Raw genomic sequence first — 14,049 nt, 5'->3', positions numbered from 1 at the left:
CAATTCCAATTTTTCTGGCTAGGTAGGTAATAACAATATACCACCTTTAGACTTTTAAAAATATCACAAATCTTTTTTATTTTTGTTTCATTCACCGCCTCAATTTCACAAATCATTTCTTTTACCCCTTTCTCCTTCTCCTTCTTCTTCCTTCTTCTTCTTCTTGTAGTTCCATATAATAATCCATATCCTCAAGTAAAAAGGTGTTACGCTCAGAATCGGCTAGAATTAAAAAAATGATGGAAGTTCCATCTATAATATAGAAACCATTATGAAGCCACTAAAGAAGCCGATGAATCAGGTTCCTAGTACACCCGGGATTCTTGAGCTATGGTATCAAGAACCGGAAATGATTCGCACGAAGATAGTTGACCTTGCTCTAAAAGTTTGGTCTTCGTTGGAAGCAAGAAAAGGTTTTCCCTATCCGCTGATGAGAAATGAGTTAACTTCATTTGATGTCGCGTTGCAATACCACGTGGTCACATCCAAACTGGAGACTAACCCGGAAGCTTTAAAATACAGACTTTCTTCGACAAGGAAGTCCTTTTCATTAATTAGGTTATGGATGTACCTTATTTTATTTTTAAACGGAGGAATCAAGGTCATAAACTTGGATAGATAGATGGATAATAAAGAAATCAGACGCCATTAATTTAGTTTCTTTTTGTTGTTTTGAGATTATTAGTTCAAAGTGATCCAATCTATAGTTTTTGAAGATAAGAAATGATATGGGGAAAGATAAGGTTTTTTTGTGTGCTTGTGTGTAGTTTACTTTTTTGAAGATAAGAAAATGATATGGGGAAAGATAAGGTTGGTATCTATGGGATTTAGGAGTGTGTTGATGGGAAAATGGTACATCATTAATTGGTGTTAGTCATGTTTTACTGGCAATGATCAAGTTTCTTGCCATATATCGATCAAGTGAGTAAAGTAATGAAACTCAGCTAGTCAGCAAGATAGTGCAATGTCTTTAATTAAGGCTTCAAATTATAAGAAAATTAAATTTATGTCGTTCAGAAAAAGAAAAAAAATTATTAAACTTATTCTACGTCTCCTGTGAACTGTGAAGTGAGTATTGACCATTGAGAACAAAGGCGGACGTAGGATTTTTGTATACAGGGGGCACGATGACAAAGGTGGTAACACCGATACCATGAGTTATGGGTAGGTTCAGTTAGAGGTGGTGCCAGAATTTTTTTTTCAAAGGGGGCAAAATTAAAAAATCCATAGAAAAATAAATATAAAAGGGATCAAATGTTAAAAACATATAGAAATTTTTAAATATCGATGAAAAATTTAAAAATACATGACAAAATTTAAATTTTGAGGGGGCAAAATGCCCCCAATGTGGTACCACCACTGGGTTCGGTCATGAGATTTTTGATGCCCAGAACGAAACATTTTGAGCATACTCACCTAAAAGAAAATAGTACAAATGATTAAAGTAGAGCTTATTAAGAATCAATAACCATCTTGTAACCGTAAAATGAAAGAATAACCAAAGAAGTGTAGATCAAGAAATTGTACTAGCTTAAATTTTTTTACATAACTTGTAATTACCCGTGCCACTCCTTTTTTTTGAGTGAATTGGTATTATTTTGAATAAAAATTAACTTAAAAAAAAAAAAAAAAAAAGTGAAGAACTACACCTAAAATTTACCATATTTGACCCATTAGTAAATCTGACCAACCCATACATGGTCTAAGCCAAGATGTTCAAAGTTGCACTTATTACCTACCCATTTGCCAAAAGTTGATCAAACAAGAATTTTAAAATTGTTGTTTTCATTTAAGTTCCACTTGAGCCCACTTGTTAAGATATACAAGTAGTAGAAGGCCACCAGTTTGGCACGAGAGTCCACAAATTAACCCAATCCATAACCCCTACAATATCAAAACATTCGAAATGTAATAAGTACATGAGAATGTAATGAATTATGCACGAATGTTTATGTTGTCTAATAAACTACTTGGATATTTATTGTATGTAATGAACTTTCAAATCTTGGTTATTGGATGTACCCGAGTATATGTGGCAGTCATATAAGCTGCCACTTATAAGTTTTTGATTGGCCAAATACATCTAATAATCTAGATTTGAAAGTTCATTACATATAATAAATATCCAAGTAGTTCATTACACAACATAAACATTTATGCATGGTTCATTACATTTATCCCTAACATCAGATTAAAACATAGTGAACCAAAATAATGTATTCTTTGTATATTTGTAATAAAGGTGTCACCTTTGCATATAGTTTCACTAGAAAAGCAAGGGCAACCGCAACCGGCATGCCAATAAGATAAAACATTGCCAAATTAATGTACATAGCCAGATGTTGCCAACCGCAACCCCTTGCCACCCCTGCAAAACTATGAGCTATCATGTTACATCTAGGTGGTAATTCAACTCGTGTTACCTACAACTTCAAACATGTCAAATCATTGTATTTAGTTATCGTTCTATTCCAAATTTGGATTATATGTTAATCATGTGATTGTAATTATAACAAGCAAATTATATATAAATATATATATATAAACTAAAACTCCTTTGGCCTGGCAATTTAGAAATGACCAAAAACTAATTACTTCTTCCGTCATATTTTAAATGTCTTACTTTGACTTTAAAGTCTGTTTTTTTTTTTAACTTTGATTGTAATTACTTTTGTTTGTGTTATATAACACTTGATATAAAATATATGAACAAATTGTGTTTTTAATGTATTTTTTAATGATATAAACTTCAATCAACTACTATACAATACATACAAAAATATTTACGGTCAAACGTAAAGAAAAAAGACTTTGAAAGTCAAATTAAGATACTTAAAATGAGGCGGAGGAATAATTTGTGGGTTGTTGTTTCCAAAAATGATTTGTATCCACTGCACTTGCTTTGACCCATTACTCCACCCAACTAACTTGCCGAATTTGCCACCTCTAAAAAATAAGCAGTGCCTTAGGATTGATGTAGACAAACCTGATAAGACTCCTTGGACAGAATCAACGATGATCGAGATCACCAAGAGGGGTGTCATGGAAGCATATTCATTTATGATCACTTGACTGTTGCTGAAAAAGCCGGCCCAAATATGGTGACCAAATCCAAGAGCTAAAACAACAGCAAGAGCAAGGATGATGGAGAGCTTTAGAGACTCTCCCATTGCTTTCTTAGCTCTATTGATATTCTTAGCTCCTAGCTCAGTTGACACACGTGTGCTGTTAAGTATATAATGTTGTTAAACAGGGTCTGATCTAAAAGCCGAAAAACTTATTTTATATAAAGTACAATAAGATCACTGTATCTAACCTTGCAGCCGCACTGATCCCATAGGTAAACATGTAGGCGATTGTTTCTGTATTTTCACTACCAAAAATAAATTCCTGGTTTATGAGGCGTGTGTACAACTTTTGTATATATAGAGAGAAATGCTAAAGTTACAAGTAGGATACCTCTTATATATATTTGAAAAATACAAAACAGAAATGTAAGTGATCAGTTATTTAGAGCTAAAAAATAATCAACTTTGTTACAAGTAGAATAGCTCTTATAATGAGATTGCTAGTATGTTAAAGTAACGATGGAATCCAACTTTTACTTGATACGGGTCAGGATATACAGATTGTGCACCCGTAAAACATAAGAGTCAATGCACACCTGGACCTGAATAGCAGGGTCAAGGGAGCAGCGCTCCTTGTGGTAGTGTCACTTGACAGGGTCTAGTGGCAGCACCCCAGATCAGGAGGTCAGGGGAAAACGTCCTTGTGGGGCTCAGGGAAGAACCTTCAGACTACAATGAAATTTACATGTGAAACGTGTATGGAAATCTACAAACATACTGTTGCTTATGTATATGCTAGTATGTCTGCTGATTGAGATCATCAACTCATTTCAGGAACCATAGATCCATAAGTTCTTGATTGTTTTGGTTTCTTTTATGTTTTTCTTATTTGTCGATTTTACATCAGTTTAAATGTCCCATAGGAACAATGGAACATCCATCTATTTAAGATCACACGAAATTCAGTTAGCTGCTAAGACATATATACTTACCACATTGCAATCAAGGAAGTCATTATCTCTGAATTTGGAAAAGTTCCTGCTAGTAAAACAAGTAACTCAAAAGCCCAATATTCTAAGCTGCAAAACATGCCAAAAAAAAGAAATAAAATGTCATCCTTTACCAAAAATGCACATACGTTCAAAACTAAAACTGAAGTAAAGAATCACTAACCAAACCATTGCAGCCGAGGGAAGAGCAAGCTTTGAACTGACAAAAATGTGATCGAAAGACTCCAATGAAAAACCCTGCCATGTTTCCTTAAACTGTTGGGTAAATAGCACGTAGCCCGCCAATATAAGTACTGAAATCCATAAAGATATTGAAACGGCCAAAGGAGCCCCAATGAATGCTAAAGAAGTCGAACGTACAAGTAGATAAGTAATGCTGATATGGAGGATTAACGGGACAAGTGAACACAGTACTAAAGGTGATACAGTGGATTGTGTTTGGAGAAATCTCAACACGTTATTTAAAAGCCCATAGGCGAATAGACCAGGTATAAGATACTTGATGTAGAGCGCAGCCATTTTAGAGACTTGGGGATCTTGTTGAAGAATAAGTAGGATAGGTTCGGTGAAAAGCCAAAGAATTGAGATGAGGATGGAGAAGAAAATGGAAATCAAACAAGATGCTTGTAAATATATTCCTAACATTCTGTATAGTTTTGCTCCAAATCCTTGCCCACATAACGTTTCCAGTGCACCACTTAGTCCAATCTGTGATCAAGAGAACTTAAAACTATAAACTTCAAAATGGAAAATGATAAGTCATCCTAGAAATTAGCCTAAAAGTCCTTTTAAAAGTCTCTTGCCTATTGGGATATTAGCCTAAAAGTCCTTTTAAAAGTCTCTTGCCTGTTGGGATAAAGTTCAGGGTTCAATCCTTGACATCGGGTACTTAGGCCTCTCCCAATAAGGCTCATCCTCGCCTCTTCTTTAACTCTTCCTCACATCATCCCTAACTTTTCTTTATTTCTATTTTATATTTACCCAAAAATAAATAAAACTTAATTTTATTTGAAATAAAACATTACAACTACACTTAAAACATTACAATTAAAATTAAAACATTACAACTAAAGCTAATAAAACGACCATACTAAAACTAAATTTTTTTAAAACTACATAAAACTACACGTCGTCATCTTCGTCAACCTCGTCGTCCGCCTCCCCATAAAATTTGCTTCCGTATTCTTCTTGCAAGTATTATCAAGACTTGATTATAGGTGAAAAAATGAAAGATTTTGTATATTTGGTGTGTGAAAAATTATTGTGTAGTTTGTTGTTTAAATGAAGGTAGAAAAGAAAAATAAAAACAAAAACAAAGTAGCCGCTTGGTTTGAATATATATATATATTTTTACCGTTGCATGCCCTCTCTCTCTCTCTCACATCCAAAACCATCGTCCCATCGATGGAACTCGATGACATCACCGTTGATGGGCTCACTACCAATAGATACCTCGTTGACGGGTCTCACTACAAAAAAAAGTTCATTTGTTCACACTTGGTTAAAAAAAAATGTGAAAGAGTTTATGAATTTAATCACATATAAAAGTGTGTAGAAAAAAGTTACATTTAAAAGTGCGAATATATTTCAAAAGTTATAATTTCTTTCACACTTATAAATGTGTAAACAAAATGTTAACACTTAAAAGTGTCAACAATTGTCAAATATTTTCACACTTGCGTGAAAGTTAATTAGTAACACATGATTTCTTCACACTCTCCGTGTGTGAAGAAAATATGTGTTACAAATTAACTTTTACACTCTTAAGTGTGAGAACAATCGATATATTTTTACACTTGAAAGTGTAAAATTTTCTTTTCCGCATGTATAAGTGTGTAAATATTGTGATTTTCTTAAATTTCTTCACACTTTTAATAATAAACTATTTCTACACACTTTTAAATGTGATTAAATTAACAAAAAATTTCACTTTTTAAAAATATGAAAAAACAAGTGTGAGGAAATGACATATTTATTGTAGTGCGATCTATTAGGAGTGGCCTTAGGAGTAGAGTAGATTAACATTAAATGGTTGATCCACAAAAGAAAGTTCGAATGAATTAGGTATCAAGAAAACGGATTAAAACAATATCGGATCCGAAAGAGTATCATAATTAATGATCCATAATTTAAGATGTCTCTAAATTAACCACCCGAAACCATAACTAATCTATCTATAAGTAAAACAAAATCCATGTGACACATTCAGACATTAATATGGAAAAAAAAAAAAAAAAAACAGAATCCATGTGCACATTTATGACTAGCAGCTAAATAATCATTCACAACATAAATTTGAACTCGATCAGTCATTCATATAACTAAAACTAACCATGACGGAGAATCCAGTGACTGTGGCCCAAGAGTTGGCTAGGTTAGCCGCGGCGAGCTCAACTTCGCCTAGGTGGCCCGCAAACATCGCAGATACTAATGGTATGCAATAGTAAGCAACATTTGTTACTATCATTGGGATAGAATATAATATCTGATTCTTAGCCTCTTCCCAATCCATCACCTTTAGCCAACAACCATTATTGTCTCCACAATCACTACCGTCAACAGCGTCATCCGCCGGCTTAGCTATCAATGGAGCTGTATATTCCGGCATATTGTTGTTTTTCTGGAATAAAGTTTGATAATAATTAAGGAGATATGAAGACTAGCTATATCTATATTTTTACTAGTACTTATCCATACTTTTTAGTGCTCTTGCACTAGGATATACGTATTAAATTTACATTAATTCAAAAACGTAACATTATGATATAAATAAATTAATACATACATACGTATAGTTTTAGCTTTTCCAAGAAGTGCAAATGATAGTATAAGATATGGCAGAGGAAGGATAATGGCAGTGTCGTATGTGACACCGTATAGGCAGGGGCGGTTCAGGTCTTGTATATGTATGTGACTTATCTATGACTTTTTTTTACGTAGTGTAAATTCCGTCAAAACATGTCTTTTTTTTTTATTACTCGTAGTACGTTAGGTCTAAAACAAAAATAAAACAGGTCTAAATGTTTTATAACCATAGTCCGTAACAGTGTTAGGTTTGGGCCGGTCCGTCACTACCGGGCCTCAAATGTTTTCCTTTATGATTATTTTAAGATATTTTATAAGTACATTTACTCGATTGCTAATTGTTTTTACATAGATAATTTTGAAGAAAAACAAATCACAACATGTTAATGTTAAACTCATTTGATTTGATACCAAAACAAGATCTCAAAATGCCCCAAAACTAATACGAGTACTATTAGTCTATTACGTTAATAAACTAACTAGGTAACATGAATTGGGTCAGGGTAAAATAGCTCATGGGTCAAATTTTTAATACATCGAGTTATTGATACCAAAACTAGATAGGTATTGTTGGTTGCAATAGTATATTACTATACATATATGTTTTTATTCTAAATAAATTAAGGTGGTGTATATTTTAGTCTTTTTTTTGGGCATGTTGATGTCAAAAAGTACTCGTATATAACCGATGAATTAGGTCCCTACAACCATGCATAAGAAAACCAGGTGTCAATACTTTAGTTTGGGTGTCGATCGACAAATACGCCACCCCACCCATCTCATTTCATTTCTTATATCACCCCCTTCAATTTCAGATTTTCATATATGTTCATAAAAATATATATAATTCAATCAACCTTGATTTCACTGGATTGATCACAAAACATAGATCGCATTGCAAAAACAAAATGTCTTTGACTAAACAATCGGTAAGATTCGTGTTTGCAGGTAATATTCGTCGGCAAACCTTTTTTCAAGCCTCTAGACGTCTCACTTCTACTTCCACCCCTCAGGTGAATTTTTTATTTTTAAAAAATCAAATATATATCTCGATATATAATGTGGGAAGAGATTTATTTAGGAATCATTTGCATGAATTGGATGAACCTATACTATATTATAAAGTAAATTTACTTTTCAACTTTTAACATTCAATTCAACAATATACACATATTAATGCATAATGTACCATACATCAATGCATACAATTTTCTCTCTCCTCCATAAATCATTTTATTCCTCTAATTTTTTCAAAATCTTTTATCTCAAAAACCGTACATCGATAAATTATAAAAATTATATGGGTGTTCTTAAAATTTCATACTCTTTCATTAGAGATGTCATTCGATATACTTTCGACGAATTTTTAAATCCGAGTGTGGAGCCCGTACGACTAAGGCATTTGACTATGACACTTTATGACATATAACCTCCTATGACCTATCACACTTTATGACCTATCACCCTCATCATTTTACCGCCGCAACACGCGAGTACTTGCTCTCGTTTATATGTAAATTGTATATGTTAACAAATTTCTTGAACATATCAAATTGTATCTAATATTACTCATGTTCATATGTGAATGATCCTCACATGATCCTTACCCGTATAATATATCTTTATATTACTATATAAAGATTACGGAAAATAAAGAATGTAAAAATATAATCTTTGTAGGCATGTTGTAGGATCGCTAGCTTATCGATAAGACTAAAAGGTTCGAAGGCATTTACCTATTTTTTTTTATTTATTCTAGTTGAAATATATGGAATATGTTTCAAGTATAAAAACAAGATATTACTTTTGAAAGTGTAAAATAAGAATGTAATATCACCTTGTGTAACAACTAATCAGATAAAATGATAGTGACCTATTATGATTTTTTAATATTCAAATATCGCTTAATATGTCACAATCTACAACTTTGATAAATACATCATAATTTTGTACTATTCAAATATCATTATGTATGTCACAGTAAACAACTTTGATGAACATATTTTAAAAATATTTCACTATAAAACGCAAAGTTTATAATATAGATCAACTTTTTATTACTAAAAACTGTAGACTAGATTTTAAATCATAAGAACTAACATTTAATATGGATAAAATTGTAAGCTCGTGAATTAGACACGGGCATAAAATCTAATATATAAATTCTAACTAAATATTACATATTATTAAATAAAACCGATAGCCTGATTGCTATACCTTCTACTAGCTAGAGTAGTATGCCTTATGTGGTGTCACATGATAATCATCGACTTAGAGAACTAATGCAAGATTCGATATTATCAAGTGACAACATTGTGATTAAGGATATGATGTTTTAATTGGCAGGGTGGAAGTGATGGCAATATTGGAGAGAAGGCAAAGGAAACAATGGATAACGTAGCGGGTGTGGCTAAAGACGCTAGCCAAAAGCTTAAAGATCGAGCAATGGGAACGGGAGGTAACACGAAACCAAGCCAAAACCCTGAACTTAATCATGGTATTGAACCCACAGATAGTAGTTGTGAAGACGTTCGGGGTCGTCCAGGTGGATACAGCTAAACCCACGTAAAGATATATAGTTCGGTCAGTCGGGTTTCACATTACATAAGTTTTAGGTCTTAAGTGATTTTTCTTCTCTTTCTTCTCTTTATTAATTTGTTAAATATTTTCAAAATAAGATCTCATTTTACACATATACATATTATTTAGTTGTTCTTACAATAATAAATTTGTGTTATGACACATTAATTATAACGGATTCTTGTGTAAGAAAAAAAACAGTGTGATGATAACTTCTGTTCTTCTTTTTTTTAAAAAAAAAAAAATTCAAATTGTACAAGTCATTGGATCTAAATTATTTCTCATTCAATATTCAATGTTGCAATATAAATCTATTTGCTAGTTGTTTATGTCTTGTGCTATTTTTTTTTTAAACGGTAAGATTCGGGTCATGGGTATCCGGACTGATTACCATGGATCCAAGACCCGTTTCCCTCCCCTGCCCGCTATTGTATTTACTTAGGTTAATGACTTAATGTTTATTATCAGATTAATTCATTATGGTACGAGAAGTTTTGTTCATTAAGTTATATTCCATTAAAAATAGCCTCGTTGAACATATTTTGATAACCCACTTCAATTCTCACCATGGAAAAAGCGAGTCAAGAAAGTAATGTGACATACGTGTACATAGAGTTAAAAAATATGGGGACCATTGTACAAGTGTAAGGACCTGCCTTACTTGCCGTGATCCTCTGACGTATTTTGATAATGAAAGTTTTGTCCCAACTACTACCTTCGATTCCATTGACAAGTGTCCTTTATTACCCCTTGATTTCACAATTACTGATACATCCTCCCTCTCTTAAATATCTCCAAATTCAACCCAAACTAGCTACTTAGCTAGTGATATGAAACATCTTTATTCCTCTTCTTACATAAATAATTGTGTATACCTTAGCTAATTTAAGTTCAAGCATATTAATTGAAGTCTTAAACTATTCCATAATTATGTTGATAACTTGAGATCCGGTAGTATTTATTTTTCTTAAACTCATCTTTCCGACTTCATGTGTTTGGAAATACTCTAAAAACAGAGGGGATATTAAGCATGTAGAAATATGTAAACATATCCATCTATCATCTAGGAACGTTAAGTATGTTTTGAGAAAAAATATAACTAAGTAAATGGTATGATAACAAAAAACAATATTTTTCATCATACAGTGGGTCTATTTCTTTTTCGGTTTTTAGTATATGAAGACAACAAATATTTTGGGAAAAAATACTACTAAGAAAAAGTCATGATTGTGAGTTAATAAACAAATATTTACGTTCTAACGGATTATTATGATACTTCCTATTTTAAAGTGTGGTAACTACAAGATTCTTACATAATATTACATTTAAAAATGTTTTTAATAATATGACTCTTTAAAATGCTCCTTGGAAATTAAATTAAATGTTTTTATCAAGCTAAAGAAAAATCATATGAAAAACAGGATCAAAATTCCCAAAATATTTAAAACGATGTGATATAGATACTAAATCAATTTTTATAGATATATAAATGTATTGATAAGTTGTATCATAGATATGTTATATCTTTGTGAATGAAGTAAAAATTTCGAATATAAATCACCTTTTTAATTCACAATAACACAAAAGAAAGAAAATAATCTAAAATGATGTTCGTCATAGTAAAGATGACTAAAAGCTACTTGAGGGACCGATTTCAGAAGTAGAACAAACTAAAGAGCTATCAATTATTTATAAGGCTTTTCAACTTTTTCTTCATTTGTTTCCGTTATTATACGTATTTAACTAGCTTTTACTACCACTTTTAGCTGATTCCTATTTCCTAGCATGCTTCATTTGTTTCCATATATTTCCCACAATAATAACCAAAAAAGAAGAAAAGAAAGAAAAAGATATGGATCCACAAAGAAAGCCAACCATAATAATAAAATTCAAGAATCCCAATGAACGACATACTAATTCTGATAACTCAGATGATGACAATTTACAAGCTGAGTACATGCACTTTGGAGAAAATAGTTCTACTACTCGTGGTATCAAAAAGAAAAAAATTGAGAGTAGTTGTAGTGACAATAGTAGTGGTGGGTTTTGTTGCCAAGTTCATGATTGTGCTGCTGACCTAACGATGGCGAAACGGTACCACCAAAAGCATAAGGTTTGTGAGGTTCATGCTAAGGCATCAATGGTGGTTGTGGCAGGGGTTCATCAAAGGTTTTGTCAACAATGCAGCAGGTTCTTATTTTATCTTATTTTATTTTAATGCAAGTTAACATATATGAGCCTTATCTATATTATATTGTAAAAGAAAAAAATCTAAATTTTCAACATTGAACTTAAATTTTCAATATTGATTTTAAGTACTTCCTTAAAATATCTCTCTCATCTATTTTATATTTACCTAAAATAACTATAATATCCCTTCTCCCTATTCAAATCTCAACTAATCATTTTTTTTTTTTCCTCCACAAATCATTTTATTCTTTTAATTCATTCAAAATATTTTATCTCAAAAACTGTACAACGATAAATTATAAAAGTTATATGGGTGTTCTTAAAATGTCATGCTCTTTCATTAGAGATGACATTCGATATACCTTCGACGAATTTTTAAATCCGACGGTGGAACCCGGACGGCTAAGGCATTTGGCTATCACACTCTAGCTATGATCTATCATCTCTTATTAACTATCATACTTTATGACCTATCACCCCACCATCTCACTGTCGCGACGCGCGAGTACTTTGTCTCGTGATCTAATAATGGGTTAACTATATGCGTATCCTATTGTATCTACAAGCAAGAAAATGGTTATTATTGTAAACAAAGTAAGTAAGCACCCAATCCGTTTTTTTTTACGGGTTTTAGCTTCTAATATCTGGATAGAGAATTTAAGATGTAGAGAGCCTTACTCCTACCACAATGGTGTAAAGAGATTGCTTATAGGTTTTTATCTAAAATAAAAAAGGACCCTTGACAATGTCTCCAAAGGTTTCAGGATAGTTACCTTGAACTTTGTCTAAAGATCTTAACCACTTATTCCAACCTTGCTGGTTCGTAAGCTTCAATATTTTTGGATCACTGTCACATAATAATATCGTCATACACAAATGGTAATAATGTATATCGTGCTTCAAATTTTTCATTATATGGTCATAGTGTGTAACGTGTTTCAATTTACTGATTCATTATATGTGTACGTACAATTTGATAGAATAACCATATAGAATTCTTGAAACTTGCGATTAGTGTTTTTTCTCATTATTGGTGAATATATTGCATTTAGGTTTCACGAGGTATCAGAATTCGATGACCAAAGAAGAAGTTGCCGAAACCGTTTAGCTGGACACAATGAACGTCGTCGAAAGTCATCATCTGAAGCAACTGATCATATTGTTTCAAGAGAGCATTGTTCAAGGCACCAGATTGCGTCAGGCTGGTGAATGAATTGAAGTTGCTCTCGAGCACTTCATCTTAGTTGTTAGATCATTTTAGACTATAAATTAACATGCTTGCTCTCTTCTGTCATAGAACCACATTCCCAATGCTAATCAATATTAATGTGGATTGTGGAATTAAGGTTTTTTTTTTTTATTTCTTAATGAAAATCAGTTTAATTATATCGATTTGATGTAACTCAATCATTTTGAAGGTTTTTTTTTTTCACCTATGCTCAAAGACGGTACCAGAAAAAAATCTCGGAGGTAGCAAAATTAAAAAATCCATGAAAAATAAATCTAAAAGGGGGCAAAATTTAAAAACCTATAAAAAAAAAATTGAGTTAAATACAAGAATGGTCCCCGTGGTTTGTCACTTTTTACAATGGCAGTCCATCTCTTGATTTTTTAGCAACCGTGGTCCTTGAAGATATGTTTCAGTTACAACGGCGGGCCTTCACTAACAGAATCATTAATTAGTGTCGTTAAGTTTTCCATGTGAGTAACACATGAGGGGTATTAACGACCTTTCACCTACACAAACATATGGGTGTTCAAAAGTATTTGCATTCAAACACGTTATTTAAAATTTAATCTGATATTATTTGAAATGTTGGATATTCAAATTTCGGTTCAGATTTGGATTTAAATTTAGGTAAAGATTTTTGAAAACTTCGGATATTCGAATATCCAAAAGTCAGATATTCGACTTTTGTATATCCTAAATTTCTAGATCAAATTTCGGATATCCAAAAGGGATATTATGTCTATCTTATCTTGAAAGTTTTAGGTATTTCAGATATCCAAAACCTTTGGATATGTGTTCGTATATTCAAATCCACTTTTCGAAATTTTGAATATTCGAGTTTTAGGAGGAAAAAAAATAATTATTCTAGAAAAAAATATCTCAAGTATCTGAATTTTAAAAAAATAAATAAATAAATACATAGATATTTTCGTATTATTAGATATTGAGACTAACGTTTTGAATACTTTCGGATATTGAAACTAGAATTTCTCAATATCTTTTGATATTTTCGAATTTTAAAAAAATGATATTGAAATTTAACCAAAAAAAAAAATCTAAATATTCTTAGATATCCAAAATATCTAAAACTTTTCAAGAATTACTATCCGAATTTGAATCCAAAATTTGTTGTATCCAACTTTTCAGAGAAAATCGAATCGAATTT

General features: G+C 32.0%; 2 protein-coding genes across 2 annotated transcripts; one reads left to right on the top strand and one right to left on the bottom strand.

Annotated features, from left to right (window-relative positions):
• Nucleotides 1-1,785: 1,785 nt before the first annotated feature.
• Nucleotides 1,786-6,686, bottom strand: LOC122601566 (protein DETOXIFICATION 19-like). Its single transcript, XM_043774318.1, has 7 exons — nt 6,411-6,686; nt 4,242-4,786; nt 4,061-4,147; nt 3,317-3,373; nt 2,987-3,225; nt 2,250-2,368; nt 1,786-1,884 (listed from the first exon to the last, which is right to left on the bottom strand). Exons 1-7 carry the CDS (start codon nt 6,684-6,686, stop codon nt 1,786-1,788), a joined length of 1,422 nt encoding a protein of 473 aa, XP_043630253.1.
• Nucleotides 6,687-11,315: 4,629 nt separating this feature from the next.
• Nucleotides 11,316-12,862, top strand: LOC122601565 (squamosa promoter-binding protein 1-like). Its single transcript, XM_043774316.1, has 2 exons — nt 11,316-11,653; nt 12,706-12,862. The coding sequence occupies exons 1-2, from the start codon at nt 11,316-11,318 to the stop codon at nt 12,860-12,862; spliced, it is 495 nt and encodes a 164-aa protein (XP_043630251.1).
• The last annotated feature ends 1,187 nt before the right edge of the window (nt 12,863-14,049 follow it).

The sequence above is a fragment of the Erigeron canadensis genome, chromosome 5, assembly GCF_010389155.1.
Source record: "Erigeron canadensis isolate Cc75 chromosome 5, C_canadensis_v1, whole genome shotgun sequence".
NCBI lineage: Eukaryota > Viridiplantae > Streptophyta > Magnoliopsida > Asterales > Asteraceae > Erigeron > Erigeron canadensis.
Note: the sequence above shows the minus strand (reverse complement) of the source record. Positions and strands in the feature narration are given on the sequence as shown.